Source organism: Pan paniscus, chromosome 4 (genome assembly GCF_029289425.2).
Source record: "Pan paniscus chromosome 4, NHGRI_mPanPan1-v2.0_pri, whole genome shotgun sequence".
NCBI lineage: Eukaryota > Metazoa > Chordata > Mammalia > Primates > Hominidae > Pan > Pan paniscus.
The window spans coordinates 143866708-143891594 of NC_073253.2; the positions used below are offsets into that span (position 1 = coordinate 143866708).

General features: G+C 37.9%; 1 protein-coding gene across 3 annotated transcripts in view; it reads right to left on the reverse strand.

Moving 5' to 3' along the window:
* HTR4 (5-hydroxytryptamine receptor 4) overlaps nucleotides 1-24887 on the reverse strand; it is a 329389-nt gene that overhangs the window by 183011 nt on the left and 121491 nt on the right. For all 3 annotated transcript variants that reach the window (XM_055112774.2, XM_008954466.4, XM_003829051.4), the window contains one exon: nucleotides 9440-9512. In XM_055112774.2, the coding sequence (XP_054968749.2) occupies nucleotides 9440-9465 (26 nt within the window). In that variant the 5' untranslated portion in view covers nucleotides 9466-9512. The remainder of the gene's footprint in view (nucleotides 1-9439; nucleotides 9513-24887) is intronic.

Here is a 24887-nt window from a genome sequence, read left to right on the forward strand (position 1 = left end):
TTTTATTTTGTTCACACAGATACGCTTCATGAATTCCAAGGCTGGTCTCTACTCATAGCCTATTCCCCTCTTACTAGTGTAGAAAGTCACAACCCTCAGGTTTGACTGTCCAGAGAACTGGTCTGAGTCTCTCAGTCATAGAAGACTGGTTGGCTGATACGCCTCACCCTCAGTTAGGGGTGTCATCTGGGTGATTCTAGGCCATCAGTAATGCAACCAAAGAAAATAACATTTGAAGTTACAAATAGAAATCAGACACAATTTTTCTGATTCTCAGGACTCTGTGGCGTGACTCAATTTGTTTTGCAAAACTTCTGTCAGTGGTGCGATGATAAAATTCAGTTCAATTCAAGGACAAGCCATCAAAACATTCCCTTTCAGGGAGGGGATTTTATCTTATCCTCTACTAAAGTACTAAATTAGTTGAAACTCTAAATTATCATAGCTTGTCTAAAAGTCACACTAACTCAATGCACTATTTATTTTCCAAATACCTGCACATTTCTTACATCATAACCCTCATGAGTCATAAAGAATGTATTTACTATGAAAAATATTAGACTCGATTCTCACAATCATGTTGACTAGAAATGAAAATACAAAGAAAATAAGTCAGTATGTCCCACTTTACCAATGAATACACAACAGGTGATTTGCTCTCATAAGCTTCCTGAGTTCAGATCAGAAAGGTGACAGTTTTAACCTTTGGATACTTCCTAATTATGCAAAATGCTTGTAGTCCTTGCAAATGAGAGAATAAAATGATCCCTTTGGTCAGAAGAAGGCAGAGCTTCCACATAAAGGTAGTTTTCTGGATGTTAATATTTGGAGAGAGGTTTACCTTTTGGTGGTCTAGATCATTAGCCCTTTTTGGAGTCAATTTCTTTTATACTTAATTGACCATACAGCAGATATGATTAGAATCCTCCCCAAAATATTTCCCAACTGAGAGCCACACTAAGTTAGCCAGCTTTCTATAGACATTTTTTTACCTGAATGTTCCACAGTTTTCTCCATCTCAATCAACATCAAACTAAGTCCTCATTCCCTATGCACCACACTTCTTCTCCAAGGTCACTTTAAAAACATCTTCCTCTTCCTCCTCATGTAATTCATCATGATCTACCGGAAATGCTACTTCATAAATTTCTCTAGGATCTGTGTTTTTTCCTTTACTCTCACTCTCTTCTTCTTCCTCCTGGTCCTTATCCTGCCTCCCCTGGACTACTGTCACAGTTTCCTCGGGCCCCTCCTCTTGTCAACCCTGTAACCCTATTTGCATTCAGTGTCAGTCATGCTTCCTACATGCCTGACAGAACTTTTCTGTCTTCCGTGCAGACTGATAGATCGTATTTCTGAACTTCCATATTTACTTGTCTACAATCCCTCTGTATTTTCTATTACCAACATTTTTTGAATGCTAAGAAGTTTGTCGATTTTTTTAACATTTAAAAAATGACTCTAATGTATCTATTTACACATACGCTTTTTCTGGAATTCATCTTTTGAGGATTTGAACTGCAGTAATTACATACAATGAACAATGGTGGCATTTGAGATAAGGTGAGGCTGGAAACGTCAGTTACACTGTTGATAGAGAAAGCTGAGAATAAATACGCATCTATATTTGATATGCACAAAGGTATGATTAGTATTGAACATTCAAAGATGAGTATGTTGTATAAAACCTTTTGAAATTAAATGAAGTCATTACAAGCTAAGGAGTAAGTGAGTGGGCAGAGAAGGGGGAAAAAAGATTCTTCATACATTCTTTAAAAATGCAAATAAGAACATTGCCTGAACATTATTACCTGACTGATAAAATGGTAATCACTTAGCAGATATTTATTTAGAAATCTGTTCCAATTGAAAAAATGTCTGAAATTTAACACAACCCTATTTGCTAAATGGTAATAAAACAGAATTCCTGGGAGAAAATAGCGGGTACTAAAAGTCATAATATGGTTCTACAAAGTTGAGGATAATTTTTACCACTGTTTTCAAAATGTAAGTGGTAAGGTGAAAAGCCCTCCAGGGCTAGGCAGGCAGATTGCACACTGAACAACTGTACACTGTGGCTATGAAAGGTAATGTGATAGTTCAAGATGGCTTCCTTTCAGACAACAGGGACTCACAGTTACGACTCTGGTAAATTGCAGAGTGCCCAGCTTCCCTAAAAGGATTTTAATCCATTTTTAAAACCCTGGACAGGCCAAATGAACATATCTGCTAGGCCTTCAGTTTGAGAACCCAAGTCTAAAATGTGAAATGATAGACCCTTTGCCACATAGAAATCTTTAGAAAAGCAAACCATTGAAGTTCAAAGGATAGGCTCTGATATCACAAAAATTTGGGTGAAAATACTAGCTTCACCTCTTTCTAGAAATGTGACTTTGGGCAAAATAATGATTCTTCTCTGCCTTGGTTACTTCATATGTAATGCTGGGGCCACTATCAGTGAGATCAGATAGGTCACATGTTTGGAGAAATGTCTGAACCATAGCAAGTCCTTCTTATCAAATGTTCAAGGCATCAAACAACAGTGATTTGATATTTTCCTTTTATTGTCGAAATCCATTTTCATAGATTTAGTCATGGTTGAGTGACATTTTAATCTAAATTATATATACCTTAGGAGATAGTTTGTCTTTGGAGAGTTGGGAGATAATTTGAAAAAATCAGTGATTCCAGAAGCAAAGACTTGGATTTTAGTCTCAGGTTAATCACTTATTAGCTGTGTAGGCTGAGGAAAAATCACTTAATCCTCTGAAACTCTTTTTATTTCTTTTGTAAATAAAGATATTTATTTCTTTATTTACAAAAATTGTGCTTTGTAGGACTGCAAGAAGCTACAAGTCATAGGCAACGCTCCAAATTATAGAAAGGAGCTTCTAAGAAATTGTAAATAATTCACAGCTTCAATCACGTTTCTTGAATCTCATCACAGCCTGTGCTTGCAAAGTGAGACAAAAAGACACAGTCTTACAGGAATCCAAGTGACCCTTCCATCTAGACCATGCTGTAATCCTATTAGGTACAGAGGTAATTCTGACTGGGCTTGAGCTGAGAGTCATAAAGATCTTGCAAATTTTTTTTTAATTAGGCAATATGTCTACCCTTGCCAAGCTATTTGCATCCACTGATTTGCACAGGTCCTAATAAACTATGTAAAAAATCTCATTAAAATGTGACATTTAAATAAAGATTGGTAATAAAAGAAGCAAACTGCAGGGAGGAATAACAAGGTGTCATAAGAAAAGAAGCCAGATACACCAGGGTTGACTGAGCAACAGACCCAGAACGATGCAGGTCAATAATAATTCTGAGAACATGTAACTGTTGATACTAAAATTCATCATAACACTACCCTCTGTGTGTTCCAGGGAACAAGATTAGGTCTGAGAATTTGAAATGCTACAATGCTTGCTTCTGAAATACTTCTATCTCAAGCAATTTTAGTATGGGGCCCACTTTGATCAAGCATGACATGGAAGGCATACTCTTCTCACTTCACAGGTGAAATGATGTGGATTTTCATTATCAAGAAGCTTCTGCTTTACTAAAGTCCAGGGGGAAGCTTTGAGGCCTGCAGACTGCTCATTTAGCAGGCTGTAATTCAAAGTATGGCTCAGTGGAACTGATAGAGCTGGAGGCTGCAGAGGTTCAGCTTGGCAAGCAAAACAAAGTCAGAACACTTGGGAGCACCCCTTTCAGTAATAACCAAATTCTCCAAAACAGGTGGACAAGGTAAACTGCACAAAAGACTGAGCTTCCTGCAGTCAAGCAGATTGAGACTCAGATGCTTATATTAATGCCGTCACATCTGCACCCTCAGGTTTCTGAAGCCGGGTGAAGCAGCCTCCACAGCAGTAAGTTCCAGAGACTGCCAGGTTACAAACATGAATTGACTCCAGTTCCAAATCAATTCCACATCGATATGTCTTTAGGGCAAACGACTAACACACATTGATTTTTAAAATTCTATAAATTATTTCAAGGCTTTAGAATATTCAGCATTAAAAATTACCATTTCATTTCAGGCTTTAGTGAAGCATAATGTGTATTTTTACCAGTATTAATCAACCCCAAAATCAACTTTCCTGTTTAAAAAATTTCTATCTTTTTCTGTTTGCTAAGATTGGAAAATTTCAATTCATTCTTGTAGTTACATTGATATCCAATACATTTAATTTCTTGATCTAAAGTAATGAATTGTGACTTGGTGTCATGACAGAATTAAGGCAACTAGGTAATTAATTTGAAGCCAACTACTCACTTTTGTTATGGTTTTTAATTAATGTTGTTGCATGTGTATAGCAGGAGACTGCTTTTATATAAATATTATGTATTTTATATTTAAATTATTCAACTTTTGGTATTTACTCAGATTTTCTGTGTTGTGTATAAAAGCTTGCCAGTTTGATCTTCAGTTAAAAAATATTTAGTGGCTCCCTAGTACCGTCATCAAGCCTACCAAAGGAATCAAAAAGAAAGATTCTTTCCTTGGAAAATTCTTCTTTCTTGGATTTCTTTCTCACTTTCCTCCTTCTTCCTTTACATCCTTAAAGTGGCTTACAAAAATGATCAATACATTATTTAAAAGCAAAGGAAACAAGATGAAGAGATTAAAAGGGTTGGAAAATATAGTAAAGGCTTGTTAGAGCCATTGTACACACCTAGAGATCTTCTACACTTATTAGTGGTGATTATAAATTTGTCTCTCAGTTTCCTAGAAACCCTAGCAAAGGGCGGAAAATGCTACCATTTATATGATTCATAATCCTATAAGATGCTTTTCTGGTTGCTAATGAGAAACATTAATAAGAAAGCACAACAGTCATTTTGTAGAGAAGAAGCCGATCCTTAAATGAGGTTGTTCTTATTAAAGAAGGAAGAAGCCCCAGGGACTGCAGGGGCAGTGAAGCAGGAGGATAGAGAGCTCATGGGGCAGGGAGGTGAGTCAAGGGTAGGCAGAAGCTACCGTTAAAAAGAACCAAGACATAAAATAAACTTTTTCTCTGCTCAAAGCCTGGAGGCATTGTCTTGAGAAACCTCCAAGTGCAAGTTTATATACATATGGACTTTCCTTCACCTGTTTGTCTCCTGTCTGAACATTGTACTCTCTGGAACTTAAAAAGAAATTGATTGAAAAAATTTCTTAGAAAGCAGAAACTTTCAAATTATAATAAACAGCCAGAAAAAAGAGACAGAAACCTGAACTGCATTTAGCGATCACACTTGAACTGAGGAAAACCACGTGTCAGCCGGGAGAATCTGATAGTTAAACAACATCAAAAGCATGGCTGTTTCTGAAGTCAGGCATTAAGTGTTTTAGGGCTGAATTAAGTAGGGTGAGGCATCAGCAAGGCTCATTCCCCAGATACAAGCCAAAGATGTTCTACAGGGTATCTGCTGCAAAATCATCAAAGCCAGTGTTTCCATTTTTCTTTCTTCAACCCTTCAAAAAAAAATGCAGCTGCCTCCTCCAGAGCCTTGAGGAGGAAAAAACAGACCAATAAAACAGATCAGGTGGGTGTCAGATTGTCTGGAAAGAGCTGCCTGTTGACTGCTAAGTTGGCTGACACTATTTACCAAAGGACAGGACTCATCAGGAACTTGCCTCCCCAACCAGGGCCTGATTCACTGCCAGCTTTTCATCATGATTCAATCCATCCTGCATCAACTGCTTTCTCTGCTATGGAGACTCTTAAGAGGAAAATGCTTATAATGCTTCTCATATTGCTAAAATCAAGACCTAGTATGACTTTTCTTAATTTTACCTTATAGTCCACAGAGAACATAGCGCATTGTATGTATCTTACTATTAGAATTCTTTTTTTTAAATTATACTTTAAGTTATAGGGTACATGTGCACAATGTGCAGGTTAGTTACATATGTATACATGTGCCATGCTGGTGTGCGCACCCATTAATTCGTCATTTAGCATTAGGTATATCTCCTAATGCTATCCCTCCCCTGTCCCCCAACCCCACAACAGTCCCCAGAGTGTGATGTTCCCCTTCCTGTGTCCATGTGTTCTCATTGTTCAATTCTCATCTATGAGTGAGAACATGCGGTGTTTGGTTTTCTTTTATCATCATATTAAATACTTTAGTTCAGTGATTGTCATCTAGCTACACAGTGAGATCCTTAAGCCCAGGAAATTGTCTCCCTCTTTCTGACACAAAGTGTAGGTGCTTAATTATTTTATAGTAAAGAAATAAAGGCAATCTACTGACAATTTCTTCCTGTGGTTGGCCATGATTGCATTTTCTAACTTTCCTGGAACTCCCAAAGTTCTTTTTTATGTCTAATCCTGGTCCTCCATCATTTTTCATAGTAATTCTTTGAGCTTGTACACTGTAACTACTCCCAAATTACCTTTGATTATGTTAGCCAGAGTTAGTTTCTGATGTTTTTAGTCAAGGATGCTGACAGACGCATTGTAGCAAGGACCAAGCTGAATTAGAAAACTCAATTAAATGACGCCAAACAAACAAAAATGAAGTGAGCAGTATGGCCGGACAAAACACTTAACTGTAAGACATTTTATTTAATAGAAAATGTCAACTAGGACCACTGTGTCTCTTGACATCTGGGGAAAATTGACTGGAGCCCCTCAATTCTACAGCTTGTGGAAGTCTAAAGCCTTCTCTGAGATTTCTGAAATCTCTCTAGGGCATTTGCAGTCTCCTGCCATCCTGTTCCTTTTGGGTGTCCATTCTCACATAGGCATCCTCTCTTCCAAACCACATTTACCAACACAGGAATGTCAGACATCTCAGCAATGTATACATAGACCCACACACGAACATTCACATGCACATATGTATTGAAATAAAATATCATATAAAAGAAGGCAATGCAGTTTTATGACCTTGAACAAGTTATTCAACCTCCTTATGTCTTAGTTGACACACATTGTAAAATAGGGATAATAATGACATGGAGCTTGTAGGACTGCTTTAAAAATTAAATGGGATAATACTAGTTTATAGCCCATGCTGAGCTCACACATTCAACAAAAGAAACATTCAACATGAATTCATAGCCAAGCTAGAAAATTTCCCTGAAGGACTGAGTCCTCGGAGAAGTCAGCACACACATTAAAGAAAAAAACCAAAAAGATATGCAACTGTACTCTCAAAGTCCCTTACAACTAATGTTTTGCCCCTTCCCAAACAGAGCCCAGATTCTCCTTCTCTGAATCATATCTCCTCCAAACTCCTCCCTTTTCCATTCATTTTCTTCTATCTTCAGAGCAAGTAAAAGGATACTTTTCCTGGGCTAGAAACCCAGGCTTTTCAATTCTCACCTTATGTAGGCACTTTTCCAAGTGGGGACATCCCTTATCAAAGAAGAATTTCTGGTTCATGCTTTTAAAATAATAAAATTTCTTCTTGCTAATTACACCTAGAAAAAGGGTGTCTAGACTTTAGTCATTTGCATAATACCCTTGTGATTTTTTTAACATTCCCTTATTAATTAATATAAAAATGCATAATATTTTTAAAAATAAACCTACATTTACATTTTAAATAAATTAATCATATAAGGAAATATTTTTCACTATTATAAGTGGCAAAATATTATTACTCATCCTAAGGAGGTAACCTCAAAATAAACATTTAATTTTAAAATAAAAATATTGTTGGCATACCACCTAAATTCATTATGTATTCCTAACAATTCATGCATCACAATTTGGTAAATGTGAGCCTAAAAACATCTTTTATTATGGACATTCAAAGGCTGTACTGAGAGGACATGAGGGAAAGTCTGTGGCATTTGCCTGTTATTAATATTGTGGATAGAGAGGGGGAGTGGGTGAGGAGAAACATATGTTGATGGGATCTGGTTAGAAAACTGACAGAGAAGATGGTCCAGAGACAAGATTCTGGGGCGTGATATCATCTTGTATCCTGCACTATTGTTCCACAGCACCCAGGAGAATGGCTAATGTCCATTTAATCAAATTGTATTCTGCTGTTAGAATCTAATGCTGCTATAAATAAATGTTTAAAAGCTAGAAATGTTACAGCTCATAATATCTGAATTATTCCCCCAAAAGTACATTTTAACCAACTGATCCAGTTTGATACAGTGTCTGAAATTTAAAACAATTTTATAATGTGTCACCATTGATATTGCTCACTCTGGCCTTTTAATTAACAAAAATAAAATTGAGATTCTCTGCATTTCACTCTGCTTTCTCTGGGCAAATAATTTCACAAACTTTAGAGGAAAATTAAAGACCTGGCACCAGGTCTGGCACCAGCCTAAATAATCTATGTTAATGTCCTAAGACTCTGAACCAAGTCAGTACATCTGGGAAATAACAAAGTCCACACACTTTTATTGAGAGTGTAAAATGTTTTATTGCTAAAAATACAGTCTCTTTGTATATCTATATGTATTAGAACACAATCTTATTTGAAATATATATATTACAACAATGACAAACTGATCAACATCTCTTTATTAAATACCCACCATGTACCAGGGATTTTGCCAGGGATCATGAAACACATTCTACCCTCAAGAAATTCGCTGGTTGGGGTGACAGTACATCTTGGCAACTCAAGTCATATTACACTAGAGTTTCTGTCAAGATATTTGACAGCTCCTTTTGTGATAGTTTTCTACTATGTCAAATGCAGAGGCACAAGGCCCCTGATCTATACCTGAAATATACTTTTCTAGAGGTTTCGAGTGAATGAAAAACAGTTCTTGTGATTACAGCAAGAATGTATTTTTTAGGATGTATTCCAGCTACTGATATCTATGGATAATTCTCAGCCTCAAATGCCAATTCATAACATTGAGGCCTTATTGAATACACTTTTCTTTGTACTATTTGATTGTGCCAAATAAAGCAATCTTTTCGAAAAGAAAATCTTCTCTAGGAGTCAGACTATTATTTCATCTCCAAGGCTTGCAGAAAATTACAGGAAAACAAATCAAAACGAAACAAAAACGATTTAGCTTTATGTAACTATACCATGCAACCATTATGTCACATAATATAATAACCTAGTTGAGAAAAGAAGTGGACAAACTAGAACCTGCTATAAAAAGCAACGTGAATTTGTCTCAAGTTTAGATATACAGATAGATATTCTTAAGCTATTTTTACCCCTACTTAAATACATCTTTCTTCCTATTACAGAGATGAATATGTATTTTCAAACATCATCTCCATAATGCAGACTTTTAGTATAGGAAGCTGGAAATGTTTACAGCCATATTACGTTTTTCATTTAAACAGAAATGACAAAACACTAATAATCAAACAGTACCGTGAACATGATTATATATGAAACATCAAAGAAAATCCACATCCATTAACTTTATAACTCTACAACAACAGATTTTTAGAGTCTTCATATCAGAAATGTTCTCAGTTTACAACACAATATGTACAGAAAGGTAACATACCTCACATTAGCATCAAGTTTGTCCATTACAGGAAATAAGCATGAGTGAGTTGGATTTCAATGCCCACAGGGTCCTAAAATGGGGGAAGTAAAAAGATGTTATAAAAGAAAGTAGCATTGAAAAATACAAGTCCTTGTTTTAAAAAACTCAAATAACTATTGCTTCCTATTATGACTTGTTTTGTGGAAATATTTAATAAACAATACTAAAGCAAAAAGCTTTTGGCATATTGACGTATGGTACAGCCGAGTGTCACAAAAGGTTTATTTACACCCTACTGATCGCTTTGTGATTAAAACATATGGGTGCTTCTTTTTGCTCCATTTATTGTTATTTATGTTCTTTCCAGAAACATGGCTTATTTTTATGATCTGCATTAGGACAGTAACTAGTGAAGATAGGTAGCTACATTCTTATGCTTAAAATAGTATATTGCCCAAAATGGCCATTTTGTTCCCATGAGGATTTTTTAAAAATGTTTAAATCATTTTAAGGGTAGGAAATCACAGATTCTTTTGAGAATCTAGTAAACTCTTGAGAACTGTCTGCCCAGAAAAAAATAGATACGCATGCACACACATGCACACTTTCTAGAGAGTCCATGATTCCTTGAACTCAGGAATCCAGGAATCCCAGGCCCATGCAGGAACCCCAGGCTAAGAATTCCCAATCGAAGGACAGTTAACTTCAAATTACCAAAGTTCCTCTATCACAGACCCTCAGAAGACCTCACACTCTTTAATGGATGGGCATTCACTGATCTCCACAAAATCAACCCTCTTTACTAATTGTTCAGTTCCATTTTTGCATTTTTATATCTTCATCACATCTGTTCCACAGCATGATGAATCAGTGAGTGTAGGGGCAGGGTCCGGCTGTCTCTTCCACGGTCACCATGAGCAAGTCCCTTTTCCTTCTGAGCATCATCATTCACTTCTCAGTAAAGAGAAGAGATTGGAAAAAAATAATCTCTGAGTTCACTCCTAGCTCTGATATTCTATAGTCCTGTTTGCTAGTTTTCTAGTTGAATCTTACCAAGAAGAACCTGGAAATCTGTTTATCTACATAAAAGAACCATGAAACTCAGCCTGGGCCCTTGGACACCTTGGCCAGGGTGAGCTAAACGGATGTGGCTGGCAGCCACGAATAGAATGGCAGATCACTAGATATGGAAAGGACCTCGACTCTGTGTTTTTCGATGTTTGTTTCTTAGATCCTCTAAACTTAACAGGAGCTCCCATGGGCATTTCTGGGCCTGGGGCAGGCATGGGAAAGGCTCCACCTGCAGAACTCTGAGCCCCCTCCCCTAATCTGAAGCAAAGTAGCTCTGTCCACATCTGTCTGTTTTATATTTTGAATGTAGAATAATATTTTGCTGGAAATATACAAGTACAAAGCCCTAACTATCGAAGTGACAGGTCTCAATCCTCTTTCCTTGTCTATCTAAAATTTTTCCTGAGAGGATCACATCCATCTGGTGGCTGAAAATACAGTACAATTACAATACTATTCACTGTAGACTCCCAAAATTTTATCCCTACGTTGAGACTTTCCCAGGTGTAGACAGTGCCCATCCAGCATCTCAAGATGGATGATTAAAAAGCATTTCAAACTAAACTCTTCCTTTCTCATCTCCAACACAAAAACCGGCTCTTCCCCAGTGTTCTCTATCTCAGTAAATGGCCCACCATTTACCCAGTGGTTCAGACCAGAAAAACTTCTTCTCATACCCTAAGACCAAACCATCAGCAAACTCATTCTCTCTACTTTGAAAATGATTCCTGGCCGGGGGCAGTGGCTCATGCCTATAATCCCAACACTTTGGGAGGCCTAGGTGAGCGGATCGCTTGAGCCCAGGAGTTTGAGACCAGCCTGGGCAACGTGGCAAAACCCCATCTCCATAAAAAATTAGATGGGCGTGGTGACATATGCCTGTAGTTCCAGCTACCTGGGGGGCTGAGGTGGGAGGATCGCCTGAGCCCAGGAGGTTGAGGCTACTGTGAGCCAAGATCACGCTACTTACTCCAGCCTGGGTGACAAAGTGAGACCCTGTCTCAAGAAAAAGAAAGAAAGAAAAAAAGTAAAAGAAAGGAACAAAATTATTCCTACTCCTGACCCTTCTCATCACCTCTGGACCCAGCACCTGGGTCCAAGCCACCAATTTCTTTCTCTGAATTACTCACCCACACCCCCAATCTGTCTCCTGCCAGAATGATATTTTTTAAATGTAAGTCAGGTCATTTCTTGCTTGCATAAAATTCTAGTGGCTTCCTATCACACTTAGAATACAATCCAAATTCCTTATCATAGCTAACCAGACCTTACATGATCTGGCCCCCACTCTTCTCCAAACTCAACTGTAGCCATGCCCCTCCCCTTCCCCACCCACCAGCTCACTGGTTTTGCTGCTTTCCTGGGCCGTAACCGTAGGTTCCCATCTCAGGGCCTTTTCACTTTGTCTCTTTTCCCTGGAATGTGACCATGTAGATTACTCTCTCACTTCCTTAGGGGTGCCGCTCAAATATCACTTCCTCAGACAGGTCTTCTCTCAACACCTAACTACAATTTCACACCCCATTTTCTAAAAATGTCTATCCTCTTTCTCTGTTCTATTTTTTTCTTCCCAGTATATATATATATATAGTCAATTGCTTCTTTATTTGTGATCTGTCTTGCTCACTAGAATATAAATTTCAAGAGGGCGTAGGACACTGTCTTGATCACTGTGACATCTTCAGTGCCCTAGAGAAATGCCTGGTATATTGTGTCCTCATCATAGATATTTATTGAGTCAACTAAGTAGTTCATTAGTTTTGCAAATGAGAAAACTGAGGCTTAGGAGTTTTTGACTTTCACACTGGGAGGAAGGGGACCATCCCAGAATAGAATATTGTAATTTAAAGAATAGCAAAAGTATTATATCTTAATTAGTTGCCCTTTACTACGTGTTAATAAGTACCAGACATTGCCCTTTTTCTCCTCCTCCAACCTTTGAGTCCAACCTCTGAGTCCAACCTCCATCCTATAGATGAAGAGACTGAGGGTCAGAGAGGGTAATTGAATTGCCAAAGTCATACACAGCAGCACTTGACCAATCTGGGAATAGAATTCACGGCTATGAATTCCAAAACTCGAGCTTTAGCTTACATCATTCTTGTCATCTTATTATACGTCCTCCCACTGGAGCAACAGAGTATCCTGATGAAAGTGAACATTCACTATAATTTTCTGCTGTCCATCCATCTAGTTCATCTTTCTCTGAGAATAATGTCTTGATTTTCCTTACTGGAACCACCTCTTCCCTTCTCCAATCCCTAGCTCCAGTGATGAACACATAAGCAGGGCTGGTCGATCAGAATAGTCCATTCCTGGCAACAAGAATCCCTTAGCTTACTGGCTGGACCAGGGAAAGCCAGTCCTAGAATTTTTGCTAGAAAGACTCTATATTTCCTCTGGTGTTGTCAGACAGTTTGAAGCTGCTGGTGGCCATCATTGCCACCCCATGGGAGGAGCTTGTCTGAGAAGAAAACTAACCCAAAGGAAGGCAGAGCCACAACACAGGGAATGCCAGTGTCCTGACTACATAATTTGAGGCTTAAGATCCAGCAGTGTCTTAAGATAATTTTACACTTGAATGTCCTAATTACTAGAGCCAACACATTCTTTTTGCCTCCTTAAGCCAGTTTGAGTTGTGTTCCAGTCAGCAAGCAAATGAATGCTGAGTAATATACAATAAAATCAATATTGTATTGTTTTGCAGATTAAAAGGAAGAAAAGCTGGGTAGTTTCAGCTTTAAAAGCCATTAAAACCTAAAGTTTGTATCATTAAAACTGCATATGAAAATGTTACAACACAAGGAAAATCTTATATATTCATAGCATATAGATTGTTACATTTTTTGCACTGAAACCCAATGAGCAAATTTAAAATGATTGCCTTTCAACAAACCAGTGAGATAGCATGCATTTTATCAGAGAGAAAGAACAGAGGAAGGAGGAGTTGATGATTAGTACCTATCCTAATTTGATTAATTGATTATGCCTGACTATTTTCTGCAGGACTCACCAGGGAGAACTAATCAGAGCCATGATTATAGGAACATCTCTTGCTGGGAAGATTGCATAGGGTGAGGGGGATGTGGAAGGAACCAGTGCTTTTATCTTGAATACTTATATTTCTGGCTTCTTCACAAAACACTGCCTAGCTAATTAAAAACTCAATCAACTCAAAGCATCTCCTATGCTCAGGTACAAGTTGTGTCACTTCTAAAAATTCTGCCAATTCAAATCCATTAAGACCTGGTGTGTATGTGTTCGGGGGTGTGAGTGTGTTTTAATGACAGTCACGCTGTACTCTACCATCTGGACTAAGGTACAAGAAATGATACCCTCCATACTAATCCCCTTCGGAGAAACAGTCCTAGATCATCGGAAAAAGATCATGGCAAGTTCTGGAAAAGGGATGGGCGAGGAGTCAAGCAAACTCTTCTACCAATGTGAGGTACAAATGCATGTCTCAATAGTCTCTCATGACCATGCATGACAAGCTCAAACCACTGGAATTACTCAAAACATTTTATCCATCATAAAAGTAAAATTGCAGCAACATATAACTCTATCAGATTCCCTTGAGCTTCTTTTTCTTCACGGATATATTCAGAATCTGATTTTTCCTTATAAGACTAGGAGGAGGAAGAGCTTATCTTATTTATGCCACTCAATACTATTCCAACCCTTGGTTTTCTGGCTTTACAAGTTTTAAGGGCAAACCCCAAAGGTAAGTGCATCCCATCTTTACCCCCGTTTTTGATTCAGAATTATCTGAAATATTGCTGTGGAACAGTCATTAATGGTTAACAGAAGGTGTGTAGTTGCATCTCTATTATAAGAAGTGTGAGCACAGGGTTCACATGTGAATTGTCCCCACCTACTGGAGTGAAATATCAATGTAGTTTGGTACAGTGCCAACATCTGCAAACCTGGAGCTATGTCATAACCTCGGCTTGCTTTGCTCCGCTTTGTTTTGTTTTCTCTGGTTTTGGTTGCATGGATGGATATTCATGCATAACTATGCTTGGATTGACCATGTTTCTTTATAGACTATGCCTACATGGGTTAAATCAAAAGACGTATCCCAATACCTTTCATTTGGGACAAGTGTCAGGAGTAAGTAAAACATTATTATGTTAATAGCCAAATCAAGGGTGGGAGCCTGACATAATGGAATAATTGATTATGGCCCAGTGGAGGGGGAGTCACTGGACCTAGGCCCTCCACCTGACCCTGCTACTGTCTTATTCTTAAGCAAGTCTATTCACTATTCATGATCTCAGTTTTCCCAATTGCAGAATGGAATGGGGCAGAGGATGAACCCAAGGGAGAAATGTCAAGTAATTAGAACTTCTCTAAAGTTACAGGAAACTTGTAGAATGTCTCAAATAGGTTCCATAGGTAGAATAAAAGTTAGAGAAATGTGTAAGGCCAGATATTGGATAAGAATTACCTATCCAAAGGCTTGTTGTTGACTTTGTCACCTCACTGCTATAACCTACTACCCGCCATATGCACTAAAACACACAATCCCATCAGGATCACACAAGCAAGCAACCCACAAGCAGTCTTACAAATTCCATGATGATCGTGATTTCCTAGTACTCCAAACTCTCTTGACCTTCAGTATGAAAAAAATTATCGCATCATCTGAAAACTTGCAACAAAGAAAATACTCTCACTAAATGGAAGAAAAGAATCCTCTCCTTGGCTATTTACTTGGATTTTATTTTCTGGGAAACATTCAGAATTTATAGGATGCTGTCCTGGCAATTTTTTTTAACCTTAATCAGCTGATACATTCTCTTTAAAAGAATTTCTGCCTATAAATTAGTCCCTCACCAAAAAAACCATATTGTTTACCTAGAGCTCTAAATTGCAGTGTACAGGTGAAAATGTGTACAAACGATTTAAAAAAAAAAAGAAGCCTTTTCACATGCTGGATCTTATTAGCACTGGTAGTAAAAATGTCATTTGAACTAAGTCATTTAGAAAGATTTAGTCCTAAATAAAAAGTTTATAGCCATTTCATTTGCATAACTGAATATCCAATACGGACGCCAATTCCATTATAATTGAAATACACCTATACTGATACGTACAATTAGGATGCAAAATGTTTTTAACTTTTTTAAAAGTAAATACACGTTTCTCAGCTGGGTAAATAAACATATTACAGCTGGTAAGTTTAGCATCTTTGTCAAAAAACTATTATATAAAACAGCCCTTAACCAACTAAAGGATATTTAAAAGGCATACCGAAGCAACCTTTTGTTAAAAGGAATGGATTACAGGAAAAATAAAGGGGTAACATACACTTCCATTTCATGTTGTGCTGAATGGGATATATCTAGTGTTTCTAGAAATCAGGTTTTTTTTTCCCAAAGGCAGAGATTTTTTTCCCCCAAAGAATACAATGAGATCCCAAGAAAACAGGACCAATTAAGTGTGAATCTGGGAATTTTGTGGGAAAAAAAGAGAAGATTCAGTCATTAATTTATGTGCTTTTGGAATCACTTGATTAACATTTCACTTGATATTTGACCACAAATTCTATGAGAAAAGAGATATAGTACGTGATCAGCAAGCACCTGAGAATAAATGGCATGGCATAATCTGAAAGTTCTCCTTGATAATTAGAGAAGGAATAATTAGCTTTGTCTTTGTGGCTCCAGAGGAGAAAGGGGTGCAAGGCTCACGAGGAGTTTGAGACTCACTGTGAGGTAGATCATTTCAGTCATCAGTGCTGTCCAATTATTGATCTGTGTGCCTTGGCAAGCGAAAGGACCCACCTCAGTAGGAGGCTTAGAGGCCAGAAAGCCATCAGATAGTCACGTTTGAGGGAAAGAAACAAATCTTGGATGATTCTGAATTCTGAGGAAATCCAGGAATGCAATGAGAACAGAACTAACTAAGGGGCTGTTTATTGCAGAGCAATGGTTCTCAAGTTTAGGCATGCATAAGAATCACCTGGAGGCTTGTAAAAATGAAAAGCCTGGACCCTACCCCAAGTTTCTGATGTAGTAGATTTAGAATGGAGAATCTACATTTTAACAAATTCACAGATATTACTGTTGCTGGTGGTTCAGGGGCCACTCTTTGAGAACCACCATGGCAAAACAGCAATTCTCCAAAAGTGTGGTTCACATCCCCCGGGGAAAGAATATGTTCTTATGCAGTAGGTATCTAGAGCATTAAGTACTCATCAGGTCGTATGTTAAAAAATGTGCTCCTTTTTCATTTTCTGTTTTAGTTATTGTTGTTTATGTTGACTAAAAGGATTCAAATAGGTGCTAGTTTTTCTATGAAAACCCTCCTGTTATTTCCTAATCTCTCTTTTTAAAGGAAGAATAGGTCTCAAGCTCACAATTTTTTTTTTTTTTTTTTTTTTTTTTTTGCTGGAAACACTATTGTCTTAGTTGGGACCCCAAGAAGCAGATCTCATGATAAGGACTAAATGCACATTGTTAATTTGGCAGGTGCCAGTACACTGATAGGGGAATAATAATATAAAAAACGGAATAAGACACAGTCAATAAGATGTGTGTTATTAAGCCACTGAAGCTTAATCTCACAGGGAAGCTTTGGGAAATGGTGTAAAACATATGCCTCAGAATTCTTCCAGACAAGGGGATAGGAAGGTGGGATGTGGATACTCCCGCACCCACAATTTGTTGGTTAGAGCTATCCACAGTGGAACTTGGATTCTCAGGCACCTCCAATTTATTGTGCTTGTGTGCAAAGGGGATTCCAGTAGACTGAGAGCAGCCCTCCAAAAATGTTTCAGGTCCATCATTGGAAGTCTGATGGCTTACAGAGAAATGGTCAGGGGATCTGCAGGAAATGAAGCAACACCAACATTGTCTGTTCCAGCTATTTAGCTGAAATCTAATATGAATACACTGTTCTTGGTATATTGTATTTGTTTTTACAGTTTTCTTCTATTTCTTGCAATTGGTACTGGTTTTCGCTTTCATTTTTGTTTCTTTATAAAATAAATTTATTTAAGGAAAATTAATTGATCTAAAGAAAAATGTCACACAGTTAATGTTCCAGATGGTATGAAAAGGTGGCAAGAATCACGAAGGAGTAGAATTCAAATGGCTGAAGTTTGAGAAATGCAGGCATAATGGTTCAAGTGGGAGGTGGCACTTTTTTCTGTAAATGGCTATTTACCAAATATTTTAGGCTTTCAAGAGCATAAGGTCACTGTCACAACTACTCAACTCTGCTGTGTAGTATGAAAACAGCCATTAACAATACATAAATGATGGACATGGCTGTGTTCCAATAAAACTAAATACATGGACATAGAAATTTGAATTTTATATAATTTACACTTGTCACAAAATATTATTCTCCTTTTGATTTTCTTGAACAATTAAAAAATGTAAACATCTTTTTTTTTGCTTGCAAGCCACACAAAAACAGGCAGTGGGCCAGATAGTTTGCCAACCCCTGATTCAAACCACAACCCTGGAATCTGTCCTAGTTCTATTAACTACCAATATGACCTTGGGCAAATTACTTGACTTTTCTTAGCCTCAGCAGCCTCATCTGTATAATGGAGATAAAGATACCAAAAACCTCACAAGGTTGATGCAAAATTTAAAAATAGAAAATGAATACTCACAAAGCAGGTGCTCAATGAGTTCACAGTATGACATTAACCAGCTGTTGTAGTAAGGTGGATTCCAGCTTTCCTGTGCCCCAATCATTGGAGGGTAGATATTTCCTACTCTGCTTCTTCACAAAGGCAGCTGTGTACCTAGTGGCCCATCTCCCCTACTTTGGGATGTGGCTACAGAAATTATTCCTCTTCTCTATAGGATAAGCCTCTGAAGGCTGAGCCTGAAAATGCCCAAAGGTTCTTGTCATTACTGATTTCAGAGGTCTGGAATTGGGAGCAGGTCAAATCAAAATTTGCATTTCATCTAAATTAACTCTTTACAACTAGTATTTTGAATCTTACAGAATTATGCTGTTGACAGCAGTGGTTCTCAAACATTAGTATATCTAAAAATCACATGGAAAACTGTAGATTCAGGCACTGCCACATTCAAAGCATTTTTGAATCATAAATGCCCCAGTGATTCTGATGAAAATGATTCCTGGAGAGCAGTTCAGGAGACACTGGAAGGATGGAGTGCAATCTGTCCAGGTGAGCATACCCTTCTGAAATCCTCTTTAATGATTTTTCTGTATCTGTTTAAATGCCTCATTGGCTGAGACACCTGGATTATAGTATTTGCTCTGCATGCCAAGAGAAAGGTTTCTGCAGGCATGTTTACCTCTGCTGTCCTCACTCTGTGCTATTTCTTCTGAACCTCCTGGATTAGGAAACCATTTATACAGAATTCTCCATTTCAGATATCATGTGCTAATGATCATATCCAATTAAACATGCCAGTGCAATCTCAAAAGACATAGGCTATTTACAGCCTCTTAGGTGAAAATTCTTAAGCAAAATCTACATTTTTCCTAGACTAATAAAATGTCACCTCCCCAAAGGCTGCTGTCTACAATCTCCTACCAAAAGTTTCTAAACCAACCCCTGGAGCAAAAAATAAAACTATACCCATAGATTTTAGAGGGGCCCATTTAACACAGAAGAAAGGGATCCTGGGGAAGAAGCAGAAGGAGAGCAATGGCACATTTTTATAACAGACCAAGAACCTAACCCTTCACGTGCATTACTTCATTCACCTTCACATCACGCTATCAGGAGGTTCTGCAATTATTCTCATTTCACAGATGAAGAAACTGAGGCATAGGAAAGAGGAGCTGCCCAAAGCAATTCCAGACCAGAGTCCAGAGTTTTAACTACTAAGTTATCCCACAAACAACAACAAAAAAAACCCAGATCTCAATGATCCCCTATCTCAGCTCTCCCAGCTTAATTTACTATTACTTATTTAGCTTCTCAAAGCTTCCAGAATGTCTACCAGCACTTGAAAGACAATATGTTTTTAACTAAGGCTCAATTTTGCTCTTGGCATCATGTGACTTTGAGCTCCTCACTTTGCCCCAGGTTTATCGCTGTTCAGTGTGGTTAAGACATCCAGCCCACCTGTCTTATAGACCTGCTACTACTCATGAAGTTCAAATAAGATAACTTATGTGAAAGTCCTCTGAACAACGCAAAAAGTTATCCAAAATGGTAATTTCTCAGTCTGTCATTTTCATAAATTATTTTGAAATGTTGAGAAGGAAGAAAGAGTGCATTCATTTTATGAAATCATCTGTGTCAAAAATCAGATTTTCCAGAGATCTAAGGTAGATTGTAAAATACCAAAACTGCCGATCTTTGGGGGAGCGAAGAAACTCTACTACTTGGAAGGTGGACTATTTTTTGTGGCTCAATGTAATGGAAATTACCAGAGCTTGAGAATCAGATGACCTGGGCACTGGACATTGCCCTGCCACTACCTGAACTTTAGTGAGTCTTTCCCTCTCCCCTTACAGGGGAGACAAAGCTGCTTAGTGGTTAATAAGGTGGTTAGGGCCGGGGGTGGTGGCTCACGCCTGTAATCCCAGCACTTTGGGAGGCCGAGGCTGGCAGATCACCTGAGGTCGGGAGTTTGAGACCAGCCTGGCCAACATGGTGAAACCCTGTCTCTACTAAAAGTACAAAAATTAGCCGGGCGTGGTGTTGCACGCCTGTAGTCCCAGCTACTCGGGCAGCTGAAGCAGAAGAATCGCTTGAACCCTGGAGGCGAAGGTTTCAGTGAGCTGAGATTGCACCACTGCACTCCAGCCTCGCTGACAGAGCGAGACTCCATCTCAAAAACAAAACAAAACAAAACAAAAGAAGAAGGTGGTTTGGGGATTCAGACTGCCAGTGTTAAGTCCCAGCCCAATTACCACCTCATGAGTGACCTTGGACAGGTCAGGTCACCTGTCTTGGTTTGTTTCCTCAGCATAAAAATAAGAATAAGAAACAACAACTTTGCAATTGTCCAAAGAATGGATTGGTGAATAGATAGACAGAAATATGACAAAGCAACTGTGGTAAAATGATAATTATAGAGTCTTTTTGGTGACTATACGAGTGTTCACTATATAGTTCTTTCAACTTTTCCCTTAAGTATCTATTTTCATAATAAAATACTGGAAAATAAGCCTCAAAAAGGGCAACAACAGAGTTTTTAGAAAAGTTAAATGAGACACAGAGCTCTCAGCAATGCTCATGGAAGGTGCTTGGCAATAGCAATGATGATCTACTGTGCAGGTAGAAGATGGGATACAATCTGTGAGTTAGAGTCGTGTTAGGTGAACAGATGTGACAAACATGAGCAGAATGAGAAGCCAGGCCACGTGACACAGAAACCAGGTGGACAAAGAGGTGCCAGGATGTGCCCACTGAAGCATCAGAGTCCAAGAGAGGTGCACGAATGGAAGGATCAGGATGTTGTGTCTGGGTTGCCCAATGTGCAGGAACCTCAAAAAGAAAGGCAGATTGTCTCTATTACAAGCCACAGTATGTGATTCTCCATCCAACATCCCTTTCAGAGAAGAAAAATACTGGTCTTGAAGTCAAATCTGAGTTTAAATCCTGTCTTTGCCATACTAGTTGTGTGATAGGAGGGGACATTTATTCAGGCATCCACTACACCACTTGCCATTGGAAAAATTTACCGCAACCACAAGGATGAGCCCGTGGCAACTATGCTTCTGCTATGACTTCTTGGTCATAAACAATTGAGCCAATCAGATTCTCTTTCTTGAGAGTCTGAACTAAGAGAACAGACTCCTGGGAATGTGTCAAACTAATGGCAGAGCAATGTGGAAAGGGTCATGGACTCCAGGAGCTGAGTTTTCTAGAATTGACTGTTTTCCCATCCTTCCTGGAGCCAAGTTCCTTAACTCCACTATAAAAGCACTATTGTTTTTTCAATAAATCCTAATTTTTTGTTTAAGTAGCCAGTGTTGGCTTTTATTATGTATAACCAATAAATACATTTACTAATACACCTAGCCTTCTAACTAATACAAAAGTTTTCTTAAAGTGTCTAGGCCTTAGTTTTCTCATCTGTAGATGAGAGAGACAATACTTCTCTCAGGAGTTGATAGAAAAATCAAAGACTAGGTGTGCAAAACATACATATGATAAATATTCAGTAAACATTATTTAAATTAAATCTGAGTTTCAGAACAGATCTTTCTGAGTAAGTGCTTAGAGACACCTTGCTTGAATGGGGAATGTGTGATCATGAAAAAAAAAAGAAGCTAATATTCAAAGAGAAGGAAGGAGTTCACTGAATTTGAAATTTGGTTTTAAAAGAAACTTTCTGATTGAGATATCAAAAATTAAATTAATTCTACATAAATATGCAGACTTAAATTTCTGTTGGGTTTCTCCATAGTGCTAATGTGGATTTGAAAGGAGAAGAAATACAAACTCGATGGACAGATAATATATTTTTCTTAACTTAGACTCTTCAGAATTTATCTGGCAGTAGACAAGATATTAAAGGACTTTTGATTTGGATTACTCCGTAAGTAATGAGGAATTTTATCATCCAAATTAAGGTAGCAGTGGGGGTAGGTGGAGACAAGGAACATGACAAGATCTAAGACCAGAATTAATTCAACCTAGAAGTACGATTGCTGAGAAAAAGCAAAGGTTTTTCTGAAACTCAAAATAAGAGGCAAAGCTTAGATGCTTAGTAAGAAATGTCAATTCATCCCTAGTAATTATTGACCTTTCAGTCTTGTTCCACTCATTGATTCTCATTAATCCAAATGTTTAGTTATCTTAAAATCAGATATATTTTCATTCTAAAAATCCAGGTGGCTGCATTGTGAGTTTCATTTTCGTTCTTTAGGTCTTAACCCAATAGTTCTCAAATAGTGGTCTCAAGACCAGGAACAACATCATCACCTGCGAACCTATTAGAAATGTAAATTCTCAGATCTCAACCTAGGTGAATCAGAAACTTTGGGAGTGAGGACCAGCAATTTGTGTTTTTTTTTTTTAAGTTTTAATTTGTAATTTTTGTGGGTACATAGTAGGGTACATGAGATGTTTTCATACAGGTATGCAATGTGTAATAATCACATCATGATCATGTAAAATGGGGTATTCATCCCCTCTGCCATTTATCCTTTGTGTTACAAACAATCCAATTATTCTGTCGCTCATGAAAGTTTGAGAAGCACTCTCTTAACCAATCATGAGGCTGGTGAAGCCAGTGCTCTATCATTTATTCACTGGCAGTTACCAAACCTGTGAACTTGTTGATATAGCACTTAAAAAAAATAGTCAACCTTCTCAGACGTGCCTTAGATTTGCAAGCATATTAGTAATTGGTAAATGGTAAGGCAGTCATTCTTACTCAGACTATACTTAAGGCTAGCCCTATGAATAAGTCTATTTGGTAGCCATTTACATTGTATTTCCCTCTGTGCAAATCTGTACTACTTTCTACTGTCTCAATAGTATAAAGAAGTCAACAGCATGCAGAATGGAGGAATCAAAGGGCAAACCAAGAAGAATAAAGACAGAGTTTTTTTTTAAAAAAATGGCGACTTTAATTTTGACAAGAGAAGAAATTTTAGATTGATGGTAAGGAGAAGTTAATGGAAAAATAAAGGTATAATTCATTGTTCCTTCCTCCATCCTTCCTCTCCCCTGCACCTCCCCACTTTTCCATTACCCAACCCTGCCACCACCCCTTTCACTCTGCATATGCCTTTGAGCTATTTCTGAATAACAGAGAGGGGGCAAAGTCATAAAAATGAGAGAAATCACATTTCAGCTGAACACAACTCACAACCTTAGAGTCTCTAGCCTGTTTTCTAGAGGCAGACTTGGATATACAACTGGGCTTGAGGATATCTAAGCTCTTTTCTACCCTGTAACACCAAGATCCCATTCATGCAAGGCACTATAATATGGAGGTTCAGAGCACGAACTCTGGAATCAGACAACACACAATTTCATCCCAGCTTCACTACTCCACAGCTGAGAGAACTTGGGCACATTATTTTACCTCTCTAAGTTTGAGTTACCGCATTGCTAAAATGAGAGTAACAGAAGTATCTCTTTCATAGGATTCTTAATGAAGATTAAATAAGATCATTCTCATTAAGCATTTAGAACAGTGTCTGGCACATATCAAGGTCTAGACTAATGTGAGCTATTAAGATTATTATTATATTGCCTTCCAAATGCTTCTCAACCTTCAGCAGCATGTTGAGCATTCCCAGGCATAGCAACAAGGCAGTGAAAAGCAAGAGGGATAAAGGTAAATGTGTGAGGATGGTAAAGTTGGAAGGGGGTGGGAAGGCAGCTAGCACCACAGCAATTCATCTATTTATTTAAAAACTTTGTTGTAAGTTGTTGCTGTACAAGGTTACAGGACTCTTGCTTGAATTACGGCAGTGGTTTTCAACTGGAGTGGTAGGAGGAGGGGTACTTTGCCCATCCACCCCCCGGGACATTTAGCAATTCCTAGAGAAATTTCTGGTTGTCCCAAGTAGGGGTTGCTGCTGACATCTAATGAGTGCCAGAGATGCTGCTGAACATTCTATGATGCAGAGCACAGTCCTCACAACAATGAACCATCTAGCTCAAAATTCCAATAGTGCCAAGAAATCCTGAACTACTGCATGCTGTGAAGTTACCTTAATAATATTATTGAATATTATTGAATAATATTGAATATTATTGAATATTATTGAATAATATTGAATATTATTGAATAATATTATTGAATAAAAATATTGAATAATATTATTGAATAAAAATATTCAATAATATTGAATATTTTTCAATATTCAAAAAGGCAATGATATGGAAGACTGAATTTTCATATCAACAAATTGATCAGTTAAATATCAGAAGGTAATCATAAGAAATTAGGTGAAATGTTTCTTGCTACAACCAAGAACATCAGTGGCAATCAGAGAATTCTAGCATTGAAAGAATCCTTGGAAATGATCTAGTGGCTAGATTCCAGTTGAAATCATTCATCACATTTCACAGGTGAAGAAACTAAGACTTAGAAAGGCAAAGAAACTTGATCTATGTCACTCAATGATGCTATAGTCATTATCCAGATTCGTCTAAAAAACTAATTTAACTTGTCAGACAGTGATAATATCAAAGGTGTTCAATTCATGTATTTGCTTTGCATTTTTTCAGTGATCATAGTCTATATCTATTCCTATCTCCAGAAATTCCCAAGTAAGGGTCTTACCTGATAAGGTGGTAGCAGTGGGAATAAAAAGAAAAACAAAATAGATTTAAGAGGTATTGAGGGAAAAACAGATAAAACCTGCCTATAGACGAAAACTATGGCAGCTACTGATGAAGGAAGAGGAGGAATAAAAAGGTGACTTCAGTTCCCAGCCTGGGTGATGTAGAGGATGGTGGTGTTCAATAACAGCTGGA